Here is a 21,677-nt window from a genome sequence, read left to right on the forward strand (position 1 = left end):
AAACCGGAAGTAAGTGCAAAGTAAAAGCACACAAAATTAAAATAAATGAATTAAAATAATGAATATATTGTGGTCATGACTTAATATTATTATTATTATTATTATTATCATTATTATTATTATTATTATTATTATTATTATTATTATTATTATTAATGGTAATAGCGGACAAATCCGATCTCACTTCGTTTTATTTCAATCTGGGAATGAATTATAATCAGTCTCAGTGATTGCAATATGAAACTGTACAGTAGAGGGCAGTAAAAGGCCCTTAATATAAGCATAGATTTTATTTTGAAACCGAAGACCGGAAGATGCTTCAGTAGTACTTTAATTCTCCTTTTTGCTCATTGACTTCACAAGTCAAGTCCATCTCAGTAAGGTTTCAAAAGAAAAATGAGCTACGTCTAATTATTTTTTAAAGTTTTTCTTACTCTTTTGCCCGTTTAATATTTTTAAAATGGGCAAAAGGGATAAAGGTAGGTTGATGATGGGTTGTGATACTCTAGTTAGCTAGCCGTTGGGAGCTAACTGTCATAACAATTAATGGCTGGCAGTAATTTAGTTCGGTCATTAAGCATAAATTGTTATTTCACTGTATATTTGTTAGCTGTAGTGATGCAGTATATGGAGACCTATATGTTTCCAATATTGTTTCCCATCTATTATTATTACGATTATGTTGAACTGTAAACATGATGCTTTAGATGCACAAAAGACATTAAAAAAAATTATTGTACTGTAGTGTGAAGCGCTTTGGTGTCCTCTGCTCTTTATAAAGCGCAATACAAGGACAGACCATTTACCATTTAAATTTTTGTGCCGATGCTAAGGACAAACTATTGATTAAAATGAGAACATTTGAATGAAACCAACACTATGCAAGCACATAGAGGCATATTCCAGTACCTTGAAAAAGTATTCACACCCCTTGAAATGTTGTGATTAACACGTTTGAGTATATTTTTTGGGGGGAATTTGTGTGATAGACCAATACGATTAACATAATACATGACTTTTGAAGTGGAAAAACACAATACATGATTTTCTAGTTTGCCACTTTGGTTTATTAAAAAATTCTCAAAAGTCTGGTATTCCCTTTTACCCTTTTATTCAGCCCACTTACTCTGATGCCCATAAACTAACTAAACTAACTGCCTTTAGATTTTTAACAAAGTATACTGTGAGTGATTTGTTGCTAGTGAAATTCAGCTGGTCTTCTGAAGGCATCAGAAGTTTGTTAGAAAATGTTAGGGAACAAGGAACACAGCAGAGGAGGGTTAGGTTTTAAAACTTCAGTCCCACGTTTTGATCAGGTTACAGAGCACTGTTTTTATCGATTCATCCACCTAAACTGTCAGCTTGGGCAATTAAAGAATTAATTAGAAAAGCAGGCAAGAGGCCTGCGGTAATCCTGAAAGAGCTGTAGAGATCATAGTTCAGGTCAGACAGTCATTTGACAGGACAAGTTTTAGCCATGCAATCTGAAAAATTGACCTTTTTGGAAATAAAGACACCAAAAAAATATATTTATTAATAAATGTATAATTTCCCTTCCAGTTCACAATTACACATTCATTTATGCTGGTATGTAGCAGAAAATCCCAATAAAATAAACCGAGGTTTGTGGCTGTTGCAATGAAAACATGTAGCGTTGAAATACTTTTTTCTATTAAAACACAGGACAGTGGGCAGACAAAGAACAGGAGGCGTTTTGGATAAATTGTCTTAACCACCAACTATCTATATGTTTATATTTAAAACTAGGATAAGTTATATTATTTCCTAGTAGTTTGTAATTTTTTTTTCCTGCCTGTCACGATGCAGAGAAGAAATCCAAGAAACGTTATTATGAGGAGGAAGACGATGAAGATGACGTGACTGGCAGCGAGCCTCAGGAAGCCGTGCCAGCGGCTGCAGGAAAGCAGGTGGACGAGTCTGGGACCAAGCTTGACGAGTATGGAGCCAAAGACTACCGCTCTCAGATGCAGCTCAAGAAAGACCACTCTTCACGCCCACTCTGGGTGGTAAGAAGCACCGTTGTTGTTGACCTCTTTTCCATCTGTAATCCCTATTTGTGTATGTGATTTTGTCTTTCTAATCCCTCCAGGCTCCAGATGGACACATCTTTCTGGAAGCGTTCTCTCCGGTGTATAAGTATGCTCAGGATTTCCTAGTGGCCATCGCAGAGCCTGTGTGCAGACCTAACCACGTTCATGAGTACAAGCTGACCGCGTACTCGCTGTACGCAGCGGTCAGCGTGGGGCTGCAGACTTCAGACATCGTGGAGTACCTGCAGAAGCTCAGCAAGACGTCTGTACCAGACGGCATTGTGCAGTTTATAAAAGTAGGACAACGAAGTAGTTTTTATAGATTTTTCAGCTTCATTGTTTTACTCGTTCATTCACATTCTAATCAACCTTTCTCTCTCAGCTTTGCACTGTGAGCTATGGGAAAGTCAAGCTTGTGCTTAAGCACAACAGGTGAAATCAGTTTAAGATAATTCCACCTTTTTTCTCTTTGTCATTCGTTGCTTCAGTGCTAATAGTCTCTCTTTCCTCCTCACGTTCCCAGGTATTTCGTAGAAAGTGCTTTCCCTGACGTCATCCAGAATCTCCTGCAGGACAACCTGATCCGTGAATGTCGCCTGCGAGGTGCCGACGGTTCGGACCCTGAGCTCATTACCGAGGTCATCCACAGCAAGTCAGCGGTAAGCAAATCGGGATGTTTTCTGCTATCGCCTGTCAAATTACACCAGAGTGTACCTCATCTTATTTCCCTGTCAGATTTCTAAGGCTGTCCAGGACAAAGGAGGTGCCTCCACCTCACAGCAGCCCAGCGATGGACAAACCTCGAGCCAGCAGGTCCCTGAGGACATCTTCAGCTACTATGAGCAGATGGATAAAGAGGAAGAAGAGGAAGAGGAGACCCAGACTGTGTCTTTTGAAATTCGCCAGGTAACATTTTGATCGTGCAACAAAAGGGAACGCATCCTACTCTGAACTCTGTCACTGTAGCGTTGCCTGATGTAATGCAGGAAATGATAGAGGAGCTGCAGAAGCGTTGCATTCAGCTGGAGTACCCTCTCCTAGCTGAGTACGACTTTCGAAATGACACCGTCAACCCCGACATCAACATTGACCTGAAGCCCACCGCCGTGCTGCGGCCCTACCAGGAGAAGAGCCTGCGCAAGATGTTTGGAAACGGCCGCGCACGATCGGGAGTGATAGTGCTGCCCTGCGGTGAGAGCCGAGATGACAAAACGTCGAGTGGCCATTTTGATCTAGCATAAATAACGTTTTAGATTCATGTTGCTTGTCCGGTTTCACTTTTTATTACTTGCAGGAGCGGGTAAGTCTCTGGTGGGCGTGACCGCCGCGTGCACCGTGCGTAAGCGCTGCCTGGTGCTGGGCAACTCCTCCGTCTCCGTGGAGCAGTGGAAGTCCCAGTTCAAGATGTGGTCCACCATCGACGACTCCCAGATCTGCCGCTTCACCTCCGATGCCAAGGATAAGCCCATTGGCTGCTCAGTGGCCATCAGCACCTACTCCATGTTGGGTCACACCACCAAGCGATCCTGGGAGGCAGAGAAGGTCATGGAGTGGATGCGGACGCAGGAATGGGGACTTATGATCCTGGATGAGGTCCACACCATCCCTGGTGAGTCTGCCTCATTTTACGAGGACAGGCAGTGCCGTATGCTGAACACTTTCACAAACGAATGTCGTTTTTTTTTACTGTAGCAAAGATGTTTCGACGTGTCCTGACCATCGTCCAGGCCCATTGCAAACTGGGCCTCACCGCCACACTGGTCAGGGAAGACGACAAGATTGTGGATCTCAACTTCCTTATTGGCCCTAAGCTGTATGAAGCCAACTGGATGGAGCTGCAGAACAACGGTTATATCGCCAAAGTTCAGTGTGCAGAGGTAAACATGCATGACAATGTAGTCCGGTAAACTCTAAACTTGAGTGAGTTTCTATCATATAGTCTTGGTTGTCCATTAAGTTTATTTTTAAACCCTATAAATTGTGCTGATAAGGTTTAACTCAGTGTGATCGGTTAATACAGGTACATTCTTGACGTTTCTTGAAGTTTGTCTGTAAAGATGCCGGAAAATTAACCTGAAAATAAGACAGGAAGAAATCAAATGATATGACACCGATTAATGCAGTTAAAATCATTTGTAATATATTTATTATTCATTTGGCCTTAATTAGCAGACTTAAGCCATAACATAAAAGTCATATATCGGCAGTTCTGCTTTAGTTACCACATCATAACTCCATGTTTTTATTTTCAACAAAACATAATGATGAACATCTAATTTTGCATTGTTTGTATCGTTAGGCTCACACAAAGTCTACTACTTTTCAGACTGAGCAGCATTAAATTTGAGTGTTAGTGAGTGACTTAGAACTGCAGTGGCAGATATTTAGTAATTATACAGTAAGCAGATGCAGATGGCTTCAGTATCTCATGCAGGAATCTCTTTCAAAAATAAAGAGGCGTGCCTGTGTCTGTGTTTCAGGTGTGGTGCCCGATGTCCCCGGAGTTTTACAGAGAGTACGTGGCCATTAAGACAAAGAAGCGCATTCTGCTGTACACGATGAACCCCAACAAGTTTCGGGCCTGCCAGTTTCTCATCCGCTTCCACGAGCGGCGCAATGACAAGATCATCGTCTTCGCCGACAACGTCTTTGCCCTGAAGGAATACGCCATTCGACTCAACAAGTTAGTTTCTTACGGAAAAAAAAACCAAACTGATTTTAATTGTTGCATTAATCTGCCTGGTTTAGTTTTATATGTCTTGTTTTATGTTTTCTCTCAAGGCCTTTCATCTACGGTCCCACTTCTCAAGGGGAACGAATGCAGATTTTACAGAACTTTAAACACAATCCAAAGATCAACACCATTTTCATCTCTAAGGTAAAACTCACCATAAATCCTTTTCTGCATCTATGAACTGAAATTAGCTGGCAGACACTAAAAGATGCAAACTTTCTTTACATTTGTTGCCTCTTAAAAGCTCTGCTGAACTTTTCTTTATATGTGATCAATAAATAGATAAAATTACACTAATGATATTTAGATATTACTTATCTAAGTTTTGAACAGCTCACGCTCATCTGCACGGCGACTAAGCATTATGCAAGCAACGGCTTTCTTCTGGATAGTCAGCGTTTCTCTCCAGAGCGTGATCTGGCGCTGCCATAGCTGCTCAAAATGCAGTCTGAGTTTACGCCGTTCTTATTTCTGGCTCCACATTGGTGGTGCAATGAGCTACTGACTGCATCAGAGCAGGGGTGTCCCTTTCTACCCTGCAGAATTTTCTAAAAACATCTTACCGCCTGTGTCCGTTAAAACCCTAACAAGCCTAACCATAACTTAATTTACACTTGTTGGAGCTGTTGCACCTGTTCTAATTGGGTCTTTTAAATAGATTTGAATATATTTAGCACCTAATGCTTTTGCTGTGGTTGTTCCCCACTGGCAGGTCACTTGGGGTAGTGTTGTGTGCTGAGACACTGTCATGAAAATGCTAAATTTAGTATGTAAATTAAATTAAAGTGAGCACTACATGAGATTCAATTATTAGGAAGCAAAATAGGTTTAAAGTATCATCTGGATGAGGTCAGTCACTCTGCAAATACCTTCTAAGTACAGTAGCTGCTAAAGCAGCACACACTGTGAAGGGAAGACCACCAATCTGTTATTTAAAATCATTTTACAAAATAACCATCTGTACTGAAATAGCTTTGGCAGATGTATTTTGAAATGAATACAACATGATACAGAAAACCGTACTATTAAAGATAATCCAAACTAAAGAGTCATTAAAAAAACATCCAATCTATAGCTTGTTGTACTTAAATCTCTATACGTCCACCTAAATTACTCAAGTTTTCTTGGCCTTCTTTTTAATCTAGCATTCCGTCTGTCATTTCTGAAGGAAAAGCTTTATTAATGAAGCTCTAAGATGTTATATGTTATCGGGGGTTGCTTACCCCCAGCCATATACTGTATAATTAAAAACAACCATTTCAAGGCTCTAAACCACACGAGGTGGAAATTTTCATTGCATAACAATTCAGCAGCAACTATGTTTAAGTTCTGCTCCCTCAGACATTGCCAGGCGTCTCTCCTCCTTTCTGCTGTCCATATAACTACAGCCTGAACCACATCAGATTAAATACACATTTCTACAAATTCCTTTGACCAAAGTTCCTGGTTTTCTTTACCTTACTGACAAATTCTGGATGGATAAATACTTTTTTCACATCTGACTATCAAGTAACAATGTAACTTTTGTCAAAACTGAAGTTATCTTTGCACTTTAAGAGGAACGAGCACGCAGCTTTAGTTATCACAGCTTGAAACTAGCGGTCAGGCTTGAAATCTGGGCGTAGTGATGGACCTGAACCTTCAGAGACACATAAAGACAATTTACAAAGTCAGCCTTCTATCACCTTTTACCAAGTGAAGAATATTTCTTGGATTAAAAGACTAAAGTCACAGCAAGATCTAGAGAAACTCATTCGTGCATTTATCTTTAGCCACAGGTGCATTTATCTTCTCAGGTTTCCCTAAAACGTTAATCAGACAGCTCCAGCTTATCTGGAACGCTGCTGCTCACGCTCTTAATAAATCCAGGAAAATAGAGCAGATCATCCCAGTTCTAATGTACATACCCTGCCTCCCTGTAGCTCAATGAATAGACTTTAAGATATTTTTTTTAGCTTATAAGCCACCGAATGACACCAAAATACATTAGATATCTGTTGTCGGATCAACCTTCCAGACCACTCAGGTCTTCTGGTTCTGGTTCTGCTCTGCATCACCAGAACCAAAACCAAACATGGAGAAGCAGCATTCCGCTTTTACGGACTACAAATCTGGAATCAACTTCCAGAAAACAACAAAACAGCCGAAACACTGAATGCCTTTAAATCTAGACTAAAAACCCACCTGTCTAGAGTTTCTTTTGAAACATTATAAATGAAACATTAATCAGCAAACTGATGTAACGACGGAACTTGACAAAATGTAATTTTTTTTCCAACTGTTGACTGTGTTCTGTGATTTTGTATCCCTGTGTTTTTATAATATAAAGCACTTTGAGCTGCCTAGTTGCAGAAATGTGCTACACAAATAGACTTGATTAAGTGATTGATAGTAACGTGTCTGATTATCTGGACAGGTTGGAGACACTTCTTTTGACTTGCCAGAAGCCAATGTTCTGATCCAGATCTCCTCCCATGGTGGCTCGCGCAGACAGGAGGCACAGAGACTTGGCAGAGTCTTAAGAGCCAAGAAAGGTTAGCCTGTCTGCCACTTAGATTATTTTTGCTTGAAGTGTCACAACTGTTAAATCCGCTGCCACACGGAAAGAGAAACAGTCATTCATCATCATTCTCTCCCCGTCCAGGAATGGTGGCTGAGGAGTACAATGCATACTTCTATTCCCTGGTGTCCCAGGACACCCAGGAGATGGCTTATTCCACAAAGAGGCAGAGATTCCTGGTGGACCAGGGATACAGCTTCAAGGTGTGTTCAGAGCTGCAGCCTTTTAGCAATTTGACACTGTCTCACTCATGTAAGCACCAGGACAAATGATGATTTTGATGGATTTTTTTTTTATATCATTATAATGTCAAATACTTCAAATACTTGCACCTTTTGCTAGCAAGTAAACAAATACATTTACATAAGAGCACTTGACAAACACAGAGGGTCAAAATAACTTTTTGAAAATGTAATGATGTAGAAAGTTAGATAATATCTAAAATACTTACCCAATCAGAAATCCTCTGTCGTCCTGTTAAGTGAGCTTACAGAAGGAGTGCGTATTGAGCTGACATACCATTCTTTTGTGTAGTTCAGAGTCAAGCTGGGCAAGGAGAAGTGTTTACAGTTTTCCATTTAACGAGCAGGTACTCAGCAGCAACCAAAGTATTCGGTGGCTTCTTTGCTCTTTGCCTTTTCATTGAAGCAAACAACAATGTGTAAACTTCTACAATCCTAGCTTCATAATGAGAATTTTATGTTAAAAATAAATTGTGCTTTTCAGGTAAGCCCCCAGCCTTTAGAGCAGTGGTTCCCAAATTTTTTCTTCTGCGCCCCCCCAGTGGTTTCCAAACATTTTCTGCGCCCCCCCTCAGTCGGTTAGTTTGGAGGGAAAAACTGTGAAAAGTTCTTGGCGTTTTGCTGGTTTGCTGCCGTGATTCTAACACACCTGTAGCTCCGCCCAGCAGCAGCAGGTCTCCTTCACAGGTGGAAACCCAGCGCGAGCGTCGTAGCGCTCATGTTGCGTTTAAAGGCGGCTCGGAAAAACAGGTTACAAAATGTTAACAACGGATTAAACAGTTTTAACTGCTGATAAAAGTGACAGAGGACACAAATATGGGAGGTGTGGAAGCCTCTACTGTATCAAATTGACATAGGAATAACAGAGAGTTGGCCATTCTAAGGTAAAAACCCAGCGCATACAGTGTTCATGTTTTGTTTTTTTTTCATCCAGACGGCTTTCCGCGCCCCCCCCCCTGCAATGACAAGGCACCCTCCTTAGGGGGCGCGCCCCACAGTTTGGGAACCTCTGCTTTAGAGTGCTTTTCATTGTCTGTATTTTAATATTGCTAGCGTGGGTCTGATTTTAAACAGGCTTCAGTTATGGAGCAAACAAGAGAATTTAAGTGGAAAAGCGGTGCTATTAAGACATAAGACGTTATTTTTTTCTGAACAAATTGTGAACATTTCCCTCATAGTTTGCCAGTATTATGTCAACTTGTGAACATGCGTGTTGCCTGTCATAACCTGCAGCTTTACCTGATTTTTAGTGCACTTAAACTTTCACTTACATTTTGTTCATGTCAAACACAGAACAGCAATAACGGTGGCACAAACAAGTCCTGGCTTGTGATCTGATCTCAGCTGCTCGCTCTATATTCACGTAAACACAGCAATAAAACTGTGCAGCTAAGGGAAATCAGGAGAGGCATGGACGTTAGTCTGCAGTTAGAGAAACACCCACTAAATCAAGCAGACGGGACCTGTTAAAACTTTAGAGTTTGTTCATCTTCAGATTTGTCGTAGGGTTGCTTTGAAAAATCTCAGTTTTGCAAAAGATACATTATGAGCAAAATTCAGCAACATAAAAGATTATTGTCGATTTATTACAGAGCTCACTGCAATGCTGTCAAGAATCTTAAGAGCCGCTTAAATAGCCAACACGTTCAAACTACGGCTCTCCTGCTCGTTTGAGATTAAAACAGGCAGCTGGTCTGGTGTATTATGATTGCATTGACTTCTCTACTTAGCGTTGACTCAGTCAATCCAAACATGGATGTTCATGTTGACAGCAAAGAGGATCTCCTAACAAATATAACAGCATGAGTCTGCAGAACTCAAATGGCCTGGAAGAGACAATAAAAGTTAGAGCAGGTCCTCAAGGAGAGTCAGAACTTAATTGATTTAGACGCTAGCCAATCCCAGGTACCTGGCCAAAAAAAGTAAAATGAGGACATAATGGTTGCCGTGTTTACGTTGCCTGAAAATGAGGTTGGGAGGGTTTCCCCTCATGAGTTGACTCCTGTTATCCAGATTGGCTAACATCAATTGGATTAAGGTGATTTACACATCCCCTAAAGTATCCATTCAGTCTAGAGGCTTAATGTTCGTAGGATTCAACCTCACAAGCCCTCTGCTTTGTATGATCATTCTAATACAATTAAGTGCACTAATCACATCTCACACAGACGTTCTGTTTTTTTGTGTAGATGATATTTTACGATATTTTATTTCTTATGGTTATAGTTTTAAAATTAGGTTTAAAAGAAAATATTTATGACTTAAAAATAAATCTGAAGCTTTTTTTTTTTTTTTTTTTTTTTTTTTAAACATGGTTTCCATGACAGGCTTCTTCAATCCAAATCAGGCCTAAAATATATTAAGCATTAAGATGTTGATGTGCATATCTATGGGAAAAGATTTTCTACTATCACTTCTAAAAGCTAACAACGGTTTGTTAACAAGTTGGAGAGTTTAAAATGTAAGATTTGCAGCAATATAAGTTAAGGCTTTAGTCAGTGCATGCAACATTGGTCCATGTGTAAATGCCAAAATGTTCTCGTTTTATTTTTGTTTGACAGGTAATTACAAAGTTAGCAGGTATGGAAGAAGAGGACCTGATGTTCTCCAGCAGAGAGGAGCAGCAGCAGCTGCTGCAGAAGGTGCTCGCTGCGTCAGACCTGGATGCTGAGGAGGAAGTGGTGGCAGGCGAAGTGGGAGCACGACCCCAGGTGAGGTCTTTCACTAAACTCAGAGGAGACAAAGTACTTAAGCAAACGTTTTCTTTGTTGCTTTTAGAAATGCATATTTTGTACATGTGGTCCCTATTGCCTAAAATGTCTGTTTGATGAAGAAAAAAATTAGAAAAAGACTGGATTTAGTCTGAAATGATACTGCTGTTCTTATGTTTTTCTAGTACTGATAAAGTCTAGGTTTTAAATTACACGTTAAGTCAATGATTAGGATGTTTGGGTGCATTTGGAAATTCGGTTTCATGACTAAAATTCAGATAGGGTTGCAGGCTAGTGTGGCGTCTTTTAAGAGTGCCGTGAAAGCAATACACCCAGCATACAATGATGCTGTGAAAATACTCGTACAATGTTCCAGGAACAAGTCTTGATTTCAGCTGTTAACGACTCGAACATCCCTTCGTTTCTCATCAGTTCTCCCGGCGAGTGGGCACCATGAGCTCCATGTCGGGTGCAGACGACACAGTCTACATGGAATATCAAAGCCGGAGCAACAAAGCCTCTGCGGGGAGCAAGAGCGTTCACCCACTGTTCAAGCGCTTCAGAAAGTAGATCCAGTGAAACCCGACTCTTGGAAGACCTGCTCTGTTGTCACAGGATAGAGAAAAGGGGGAGAAAAAAAAAAAAGAAACAATGGATTTGCAGGTTCAGAGGATCCATCATCCGGTCGGGCGAACAGGAGGGACTGAGTTTGGAGACTTTTGAAAGCCAGAGATATCTGTATGTAAGATGAGACGCAGGATGGTTGTTTGAATGTGTTGCATCTGCTGTTTTTGGTAACTTGACTGAGAAACCTTTTACAATATTGTTTTGTAAGCTTTGCTTCAAGTGCTACTTACTTTGTTTCTAAATTATAACAAAGAGTACATTAGTTTCGATTTTAAATGTATGTTATGTTATACAGTTGTTTCCTTTTTAAATTGTTCATAAAATGTTGAAGAAATAAACTGTTTTGGCATTTCTTCTTTTAACTTCTGCAACAATATGAAGGTCCCCCTTTTGAGTTGTCAATAAAAATAAAAAATAAATGACTAACAATTAATTGTGTGAATAATTCCTGCTCAGATGACTAAAGTAATTTAATGGACATGTGGCTTTATTTACTGGGTTCTTTTCTCTGGCCAGTGAGGGACAGGGAAAAAACTTGAATGCAATGCAGCAATCGAAAAAGGAAGCAAGGGGGAGTCGGGGTCTGCCTCCTTTGGTTCTTAGACACTTGAAGCTTCTCTGAATAGAAAATCAAGAACCTGGTGTGTTGTGTAAACTTCAAAAGAGATCAAGTGTGGGAACCCATGTGAGACTGGCCACCGTTTTACTCGATGACATGGCACAGTTGCCTCAACAGCTCTCTTTCAACTCGCAGTCCGTATGCCGTGTCCTCAAGGAACCCCTGGCTTACGGGATCTGAAAGAGTGAAGAGCCTTAAGGCAGATTTGAATCAACGTGTCCGTAGAGTAAAGGGAATTGATGATTAATCCAATTGTAATACTAGTACTTTATCTTGAAACTCAAAGAACATCAAGATCAAAAACGTGATGATTGATGCTCTTAAATGAGGGGAGCTTTTGACCTGGAGCTATCCCTTTAAGATTAATGTTTTAGCACAAATGTTTGAGTGGGAATCAAATACTCAGCTTTAAATGTTAAAAGATACAGGTAGAGGGAGGAAAACGTGCACTTAAAGTGTAGTAAAAGATTAACACCTTATGTTCAACATAAGCTAAAAAATGCTAAGATTTTGCAAATGTTTAACTTTAAAGTGTCAGAAAAAACAACATATGAATCTTGTCCTCATGTAACTTTAGGTTGTTTATAGTATTTTAACGGATGAGTGCTCACATCTGTATGAGTGTACACAAAGCTGATACAACTGGCCAACATCTTTTTTTGTGCTCACATTAGCTGTGGACGGGTTTCATATCATATAATTTACCCTGTCACACCACGTTATGGTGCCTTCCTGTATCAATAGGGATGAAGTTGCTCTGCCACTTGGTGAATTTTTTTTTTTTTCTCATTAGTAAGGGCTGTGTTAGTGTTAAAAGTCTGACGTTAACTATTCAGATGAGATGGCCGACGTGACAGAAAGAGGCTTGAGGAATGCATTGCCTTAATAAAGTGTCCCCAAGGGGATATAGAAACAAACGTCAGCGTGTGTTCGCACGCGCTTTGCATGCCGGTGCACGCGCACGTACACTGCTTAATTGATTGGTGTGATGTAACTTAAATGGCACGTTGTACTGCACCCCTTTTGTAACGAAAGGATGGACTTAAAACTTTTTGGGTAAACGCCCACAGCCGAATACAGAAGTTATCCCTCCCATAGTTCGCAGCGGCCATCCAATAGTCGCGCACCGAGGCTGCCCAAGCCACTATTTAAAAGGCTTCCACAATACAATTCACGCTGCATTTTGCAAGTGCCAGGAAGATTGTCCAGTTGCATTTTTATCGCTCTTTGCTCTTTATTGAAACTCTTTCAACAATGGCAATGTTGAATCGCTTCTCCGTAGCATGCTGGAAGAGTGTCTCAGCCGGGCTGCTGAACGAGCAGCTGCTTCTCCGCGCCTTACACAAGTCAGCAGCCAGTGAGGCTCTGGAGATCTCCGCAACCGGGGAGGAGGCCATGCCTGGCAGGCTGATCGAACCGGCGGTGGTCCGAGAGGCCAGTAAAATCAAGAGCCTGAAGGAGATGCCCGGACCGAGCACTCTTTCGAACTTGATTGAGTTTTTTTGGAAAGACGGCTTCGGCAGAATCCACGAGATTCAGGTAAAGACGTCTGAATAATGACTGTTTTTTTCTTTGTCTTTCCTATCTGGGCTTTACCAGAAGTTATTTATTTGGATTTTCATAGATGGCAAAGAGCCAGTTTACACTCAGCCTCAGCCAGTTCTGCCACCTATACGCAGAATGGCACTGACTGTTGCGTAAAAGCGCATCCGGAGCTCGACCCCTGGTCAGTTTTCCGCTGCATGGCTTGAGTTTTGTAACAGTCTGAGAAACGGGAAATACTAAAAGTCTCCCTCCCCTCGCCCTCTTCTATTCCATTCATTACATTAAGGTACAAACCTAAAAATTAAACTTTAACAAATCAAGTCTGCTGCTGAGCCTTCACTTGCTGACGTAATCACAAGTTTGGTTCCTACTTCTAAAAGTTTTTTTTCCTGCAGATAAGAAAACGCATTTATAGACATTCTCAATAAATTATGTTGAAAAAATTGCCTATTTGTCTATCTAAACATCAAGCTTTGTCTTACACGTTGATTTAAAAAAAAAAAAAATAGTATACCAATGTTAAAAATAACATTTCATCTTGATTTAAAGTGACATTTACCGACACTTAAATGTGTTGTATGTCTATATTCCAGCTCTTTTGGCTTGCTTTCAACTTATAAAATAAGTTGAAAGTAAGTTTACTTGCAAGTGACCCTCTTGCAAGTAACATTATTTTGTTTAATGTTTGAAGTCATTTATTAGAAAATACATGTAATAAATACCTGTCAGTTGATTGATTTCATTACATTTTCTTTTCAGACAAAGTAGTTAGTAACTGTTTGAAATCATTGCTGAATTGTAAGAGTAGAGTAGAAGAAGAGCCTCTTTATAAATACTGTCATCCCTGCTTTATAGATCGAGCACACCAAGAAGTATGGAAAAATCTTCAAGTCTCACTTTGGACCCCAGCTGGTGGTCTCCATTGCCGATCGTGAACTGGTGGCAGAGGTCCTGCGGGCTGAGGGTGCGGCCCCTCAAAGGGCCAACATGGAATCCTGGCATGAGTATAGAGACATGAGGGGCCGTTCCACCGGCCTCATCTCAGCGTGAGTAGTGACGCCTCAACCTCTCGTCATCGAATCCTGAACCAGTACCGTGATTAGAAACAGATTGCGTAAACAATATTGTGGTCCCATGTTTAGACTTCAGATGAAAGTTCTTTGGATTTTTGAAAATACACTGGAAAGCTTAGAATGACGCACTCTAACTTGTTTTTCAGTGAGGGAGAAGATTGGCTTAACATGCGCAGCGTGCTCAGACAGCTCATCATGCGTCCCCGTGACGTAGCAGTATTCTCTGACGATGTGAACAAGGTGGTGGATGACCTGATCAAGAGAGTTTACAGCCTTCGAGCCCAGCAGCCTGATGAACTTACTGTGCTCAATGTGAATGACCTTTTCTTCAACTACGCCATGGAAGGTTGGTAAAGAGTAAAAGCCAATCCAAACAGAGTTTGACTCACCCTATAGTCTGGGAGTTCTTGTCACTTGTTCTTGACACATGTTCAGAGCAGATTTTTTTTCTTTTTTTTCTTTTGTGGTCTACAGAAATATTGTGTAAGTAGTTGGATATTTGAAGTGGGCATAGTATGCTGACAAAAGCTGCACAGTGGGATTTCTGTGAAGTAAGAACCTCACAAGAAGCTCTGCTCTTATCAAGTTCAGGCCTTGAGATTCATGGTAACATGAACTTTTATGGGATTTTAAAAGTTAGAAAACAGACAGAAGAAGAGGTACTGGAGAGAAAAGGGAGCTTGTTGAATTTCTTCTTGTTCATCACAAAGCAAACGGTCTCCATGAATTGCTAAAGGAATTGCAGATTCTAGAAAACCACACACTAAAGAATAACTTTTGTCCTTTACAGGTGTGGCTGCTATCTTGTACGAGTGTAGACTGGGGTGTTTGGAAAACAACGTCCCCAAAGAAACCCAGGACTACATCTCCGCCTTGCACCTCATGTTCAGCTCCTTCAAGACGACCATGTATGCCGGAGCGATTCCTAAGTGGCTTCGTCCCATCATTCCCAAACCATGGGAAGAGTTTTGTGTCTCCTGGGACGGTCTGTTCAGATTCAGTGAGTGCTTCATCACCAGTGAACTGCATGTTTGTGTGACTTCACAAAAGTCATATAAAAACGAGAATGCCAACAGATGTGGTAGAGATTGGAAAGCAAAATATGGCAACCAGACTTCTGCTTCTCCGTACCACACGGAGCACAGAGTGTACTTGTGTGGTCCTCAGCTTTTTCTCACAAAACAGTTCTGTCACAAAGATGAGCATCTCTCTAGTACTGGTTGAAATTCATAAATCACCATGAAGCTGGGACTGTCCCTCCAGTGTTCAAATATCAAGCTGGCATTGCTTAACCATCAGCAACATGGCTTGCTGGGGATCTCTCACGCCAGCGTGCAGGCAGATTTTTATGACCACACTCGCTGTTTGTGGTGTGAGGGCAAATACTCCCAGTCAAATTGGTGGTAGAAGTGTCACAGTTACTGAAAGAACTATAGTTGGCTGAAATCCAGTGACATGTTCTGTCTTACTCCAATTAATAAGAATTGTCCAGTGTGTGCAAATGGCGTGCTTGCAGTACATGAAAGCACACCACAGATGGCTAGCTGTGTTTTCCCTGAAGTCTCGTGAACACCTGGCCACACAAATGGTCTGTAATCACTGCTTCAGATCTTCAAGCTGAGAAGCCAGCTAACGTGTACACTTGGTGGCTCAGAGGCATAAATAACTTTAACCCCCTTTGTCATTTCAGAAAACACACGGAGGGCAAAAGGCATCCATGTGTTTTTTTTGTGTGTGAAAGGCTTTAGATTTTCATTTTGTTCTAAGTTCATGGAAGTGACAGGATGAAGAAATGTAATTAAAAAAAAAAAAGGTTTGGAGCCAAAATCTTACTTTATACAATTTGGCAATATTAACTAAGTGCTGCTCTCCATGTTTCTGATAGAGTTGTCCATAATTTATTGAGTTCATATAAAGTTTTATGGTCTGAAAGTTTTTACTTAAATCTTCTGAGTTTGAAACAAGGAACAGTTTTATGCTAAAAGCATTATTTTTCTTTTAGATGGTCTTGCATCAACTGAAAAGAATGTGGATTTGTGTATAAATCTTGCTTAATTTTGGATTGGGAATGGTGTTTCTTTTTTTTTCCCCCTTCCCTACTCTCCACTGCACTCATCCCACGTTCTTTTGTTTTTTTTGTATCTGTCTAATCTCAGGCATGATTCATGTTGATAAAAGATTCAAGGAGATCAAGGCCCAGGCGGAGAGGGGGGAGAAGGTGAAAGGGGGCCTGCTCACACACATGCTCACCACCATGGAGCTGAGCCTGGAGGAGATCTACGCGAACGTGACGGAGATGCTCCTGGCCGGGGTCGATACGGTATGTGTGGTTGTGATGTATGTGTGTGGTGTTGTTATAATTACTCCTCTTGAAGAAGTTGGAAGGGCTGGGACTCTGGGTGTGTCTGAGTTATTGTTTAGCTTGCATGGTAAGGTTACTGGCGCCACATCTGTGCCTGTGTAGCTGTGCCAGCGTCGGGTCAAGGGAATGAATCAGGAGGTTACACAGTATCCCACTGACAAACATGTTCTCACTCTGGTTTAGTTTCTTGTCATTTGTCTCTGTTAGCTCAACACAGGGGTCCCTTTGTCCTTTTTTTTTTTTTTTTTTTTCCTTTGCCAGACATCTGTGTTGTACGTTTTTATGTTTCCTCATTAGAACTTAATTAGACGCACTGTTCTTCTTGACGGTAATTAAGGCTGTTAGTTTAATTAAGTTTGAACATCTGTGGTGAGGCTTTGTTTTTTTTTCTTGATCGGAAGTTGGAAGAAGGTTTTGTGTGCTTCATTTTCACATATTTGGTCCGTCGATCCGAGTGGTGGATTAAAGGTGTTTACAGGAAATACTTCAGAAGTCGACTAAGCCAAGATTTTGTTTCCTGTGGTTGTCTGTTACAAGTGTGTTTCCACTTGTTCATGGTTACAGCCTAATTTGTTTGGGGTACTGTCACATTAATGAGAACTAAGGGGGGATGGAGTGTTTTGTGCTCTGCTTGGGGCTACAGGATAAAAGGGTGTCTGTGTTTTTGTTAAATTTGGTGAATTGGCCACAGCCCTGTGGGGTGGCAGGCTTAGTTACGCCATTACCTGACCCCGAAGTGCAAGTTGCCTTTACTCTGCAAACACAAGAGCTGTCAAGACGCATTAGCTACAGCTAGAATTATGGCACAATCTGGGCAGAGGTGAGATGATGGGAGGGGCGGTTGTAAGGCTCTGGGATGTGAGGGAAAAGCTGGGAACTGGCATTAAGAAGTAAGGGAAGAAAGGAGTGGGTGTTAGGAGAAGAGAAGATGCACGGACTGGAAGGAAAAAGCCCTAAGCTCCTGAGAACTGGACATGGGTTCACTTTTGTCATATGATTTATTTTTTGGCAAAGGCAGTGCATTAATCTGTGCCATCTGAAAAAGATTAGAAGTAATTTCCATGATGGGTAGGCTGCAGAAAAATAGTGTGCAGTGATCAGAGGATTCTGATATGAGCTATGTAAGGATGCATGCATTTTTTTTTTATCTTTAGCCACTCCATTAATGTCTATTAGGTATGCAAAAACAAGGGTGCCATTTTGATATCTGTGTATGTAATTAGTGAGGGGGTTGGATGGAAAAGTCAGGCAGGAGTGTCAGGGAAAAGAAGGAATAATGTGGGTTCGGGGGAGGGCAAAGCAGATGTTGCCCTCTGCAGTCAAAAGGAGAGGGAGTGTTAAAACCCATTTTCATATCATTTGGTCATCTACCCACCTCATTCAAATGAAAATGTCAGTGAAATGTGAGTCACACAGAGGAAGTCATCTGCTTTATGGAGAAGGGGTAGGAGGGTCAAGTTTCATCTCTGTGAGATCTTGACGTCTGTGGAAATTCAGCAGAACGGTTATATGAAGTAAAAATGCGTCGTTATGCTGTTTCCACTTGTGCAATTTGGTAATGTTGCATCGAATTAGAAGACGAAGTTAGGACTCATTACTGTGATGGTGCAATACGAGGACATTTAATCAAGCTGGAGATGGATGAGAAGCGATAAGGATAAAGAAAATCCAGCTTGAGTGGAAAACATGAGTGTCTGTTCAGCATGTGGAATTAGCTCTCCTCAAACCCCCCTTTGTCTGTTGTGTAACATACAGTTGCTCTTATATCACCTATGTTGCAAAACGTAAAAAAAAGCAACATTTCCTTGAAGCTCTCGGTAAATTAGCAAATGGCTTTTAAAAAGTGATCTATACAACAACTATCTTCAGCTGTCTCATTGTTGGCATTTCAGACATCCTTCACCCTCTCTTGGGCCTGCTATATGTTGGCACAACACCCTCACATCCAGGAGCAAATCTACACAGAAGTCACACAAACTCTGGGACCTGGAGCTGTCCCCACAGCCGAAGACGTCCCTCGCCTGCCTCTCATCAGAGGGCTTGTGAAGGAGACTCTCAGGTACGTTCTGTTTAGCTTTTCGTAGCACACACATTGTTTTGATCTCATTAGACTGCAAACAAGAAGACATAAACAGTTCAGCAGTATTTTATTAGACTTTAAAACATTGCTTACATTCTTGAGGAATCTTTACATGGACATGTTTTAGTTTGGTAACTTTCTTTCTCAGCTTTTCCTAGTCCAGTTTTCTTAGAGAAAGTCTTTATGAACAGCCTGGTGCAGTGTGTAGTGCTGCTGAATAACAGCCTTTGTATGTCCCTCCTGGGAGCAGGCTTTTTCCAGTTCTCCCAGGCAACGGCCGGATTACCCAGGATGACTTGGTGGTTGGTGGATACTTCATCCCCAAAGGGGTAAGATGCTTCTAGTGTGTGCATGTGCTGAAGGAAAACGTTTGAGCATGTCAGCCAAAAACATTAAACTAGAACCAGATGTAACATGATATAGCATTACTCCCACATCTCTTGTGCATAAATTCATGTACAATAGCCCATCTGTTTTCATTACACAACTTCCACTTTTTCTCCTTCAGACTCAGCTGGCCCTCTGTCACTACTCCACATCTCTGGATGAGGAGAACTTTCCCAGTCCCTTGGAATTCCAACCAGACCGCTGGGTACGGAAAGACACATCTGATCGCGTTGACAACTTTGGCTCCATTCCCTTTGGTTACGGCATCAGGAGCTGCATTGGCAGGAGAATTGCAGAGTTGGAGATGCATCTAGCTCTCACCAGGGTAGGGTATTTATTAACTCTTTGAGGATAAAATTTGTCTGTGAGTGTGAATAGTTGTAAGAGAAGTGTGTGTGTGATTAAAATGTTACATTTTAATTGCAGTTAATCACATGCATAGAAGTTTGTTGTTACCTGAAAATTATTCCAAATAATTTTAATGGGTTGACAATTTAGATTTTGCTAGAATTTATTTTAAAGAAAAGATTATTCCTGTACAATCTACTTAGTGGATATACTATCTCTCTAAAAAAGGGAATTGGACTAAAGAAATGAAGGCAGAAGGGTCTTCCCGGATGTTTTTCCGTATTTAGCCTGCAAAGGTGCCTTTTTGCTGTCCAGCTGTTTTGTGGAAAGATCCATGCAGCAAGGGTTTAGGAGACAGGAGTCCTCTAACTTGCCTGATCATAGTAAAGTATGACAAACTACCTGGCAGATAAAACAAAACAGTTTTTTTTTTTAATTTTATGGCATCATTGAGTTGTAGCATTTGCTACTTCAAATTGGATTTTCACAAAAAGGCCCTCTACTTTTCTGTTGTCAAAAAGCTGTTGCAATCTCATGTTTAACCTTCAACCTAAATGTCCTATAATTTTAGCCATTTGAAATAAGTCTCGTTTTTTTTTTTTTTTTTTTGCCTTGTTTGCAGCTCATTCAGAAGTTCTACATTGGGATGTCTCCTCTCACTACTGATGTCAAGGCTAAAACCCACGGTCTGCTCTGCCCTGGTGCTCCCATCAACCTGCAGTTCATTGAAAGGGAAAACTAGGTCCAGCCTGTCTTCTATAAGGTCTTTTCCAGATGTTCGACTGGGTGCTTGTCATTCTTGGAGCACTTAAATACACTGCTTTTAGAGTTTCTACTCAGGCCAGGAATGTGTCTTACATGTTTGTCATGACACAGAAACACTGTGCATATTGTAAGCTATAAAGATAGTTTGTTGAATGTATGTCAACAGAAGGAACCACTGCAGCCCTTTTTTATTTGACTGTTACTTTTTTTTTTATCCATCTTGTTAAAATTGATGTGTGAGGAAAAGGATTTTTGTCAGTACTGTAACTTCTCATATTAATGTTTCTTGCTGTATATGTGCACACATTATATTGTGTGCCATTTTCACTCTTTTTTTTTTTTTTCCCCCCTCCTTGTTCGAGAAAGCAATTTACAGAGATTATGAAGGGCAGCTGTTAAATGTTTTGAAAATGAGCTGTTTAGCTAAGGTGAGGCAAGCTTTACCTAATAATTATGTTGTGTTTGTTTCGAACCAAAATATTGGAACTGGTTGCTTTTTCTGGGGTGGCACAGTTTGTCTTTGTTTGAGTTGTTTTTTTCATACTGAGTAAAAGTTATTACCTGTACTGTATATCAAAACATCAAATACACACACAAAAAATCATTTCAATGTAAACTTATATTAAGTATAGTTTTTTTTTTAAAATAGTGCTAGTTAAATGTTTAAGAAATGATATAATGAATCACAAAGGTAAGTATTTAAAATATTTCTTTTGCTAATTTAATACATATTTGTTTTGCAGAATGTAAGTGGGTTACAGAATGTCTTTAGCATATTTGGTTTAAGTGCTGCTGGTGTGAAAGGATTCCATCAATGTTTTCTTTTTAAGAGGGTAAATGTATGTCGGGGATGGTTTGATGCTAAGAAAAATGACATGTTAAAAAAAGGAAATGCTATTTGGCTGGGTGGCACATTGAAGCCCTTTTTTAAATTGACTTGTATGTAATTAACTTTTGTCTGTAGTTTGAGTTGGAAACAATAAAAACTGAATTTTATGCTAAAGCACAACAAACTGTCTTTTTTGGAACTTTTTACCTTTGTATTACTTCAGTGATGGGTTGTTGTGAGTTGGTCTGCATTATATAAACAATCCAAATCCATTTTTAAAAGCACATAATGTTTAACCAAAGTGCTGTACAGTATTAACAGACTTGAGCATAAAACATAAAAACAAAACAAGAGCAGAATAAAGACAAAAACTGTAGTAAAATAATATATGATGGCACATTTGGCAGCCACAGTCAAGAGATATTGATGCATGTAGGTGTACTTTCTGCATATAAATACTGCCTACTTGTTATAGAGAAAGTCAAATAGGAAGTGAAATGATAGACAAAGTGAACACATAAACTAAACAAAAAAAATGAATAGGCACCAAAAGAATGGACTATTCCCAAATTGCATCAATAACTACCATATTTACTCTTGAAAGTAATGGACTACACACCAATAAAAAAAATGTCACATGCCATTTAAAATCTACTGTATTTTCTGTCAACTGTGCTAAAACATTTTTTTTTACACAAAATAAGTCATACCTTCTAGTAATTAAATATAAGCCCCACTGAGTTA

General features: G+C 40.3%; 2 protein-coding genes across 2 annotated transcripts; both read left to right on the forward strand.

The window, feature by feature from the left end:
- Positions 1-316: 316 nt before the first annotated feature.
- Positions 317-11,354, forward strand: ercc3 (excision repair cross-complementation group 3). Its single transcript, XM_014981910.2, has 15 exons — positions 317-479; positions 1,828-2,027; positions 2,111-2,347; positions 2,434-2,483; positions 2,575-2,710; positions 2,787-2,957; positions 3,038-3,242; positions 3,346-3,660; positions 3,744-3,928; positions 4,532-4,734; positions 4,833-4,929; positions 7,202-7,319; positions 7,430-7,548; positions 10,149-10,298; positions 10,731-11,354. The coding sequence occupies exons 1-15, from the start codon at positions 461-463 to the stop codon at positions 10,866-10,868; spliced, it is 2,343 nt and encodes a 780-aa protein (XP_014837396.1). The 5' UTR covers positions 317-460; the 3' UTR covers positions 10,869-11,354.
- Positions 11,355-12,198: 844 nt separating this feature from the next.
- Positions 12,199-21,117, forward strand: cyp27c1 (cytochrome P450, family 27, subfamily C, polypeptide 1). The gene is made up of 9 exons (XM_014981908.2): positions 12,199-13,083; positions 13,945-14,135; positions 14,309-14,508; positions 14,953-15,162; positions 16,319-16,482; positions 18,417-18,583; positions 18,855-18,933; positions 19,113-19,316; positions 19,962-21,117. The coding sequence occupies exons 1-9, from the start codon at positions 12,799-12,801 to the stop codon at positions 20,079-20,081; spliced, it is 1,620 nt and encodes a 539-aa protein (XP_014837394.2). The 5' UTR covers positions 12,199-12,798; the 3' UTR covers positions 20,082-21,117.
- The last annotated feature ends 560 nt before the right edge of the window (positions 21,118-21,677 follow it).

The sequence above is a fragment of the Poecilia mexicana genome, unplaced genomic scaffold (genome assembly GCF_051168715.1).
Source record: "Poecilia mexicana isolate PSO_F unplaced genomic scaffold, ASM5116871v1 scaffold_3, whole genome shotgun sequence".
In the NCBI taxonomy this organism is placed as follows: domain Eukaryota; kingdom Metazoa; phylum Chordata; class Actinopteri; order Cyprinodontiformes; family Poeciliidae; genus Poecilia; species Poecilia mexicana.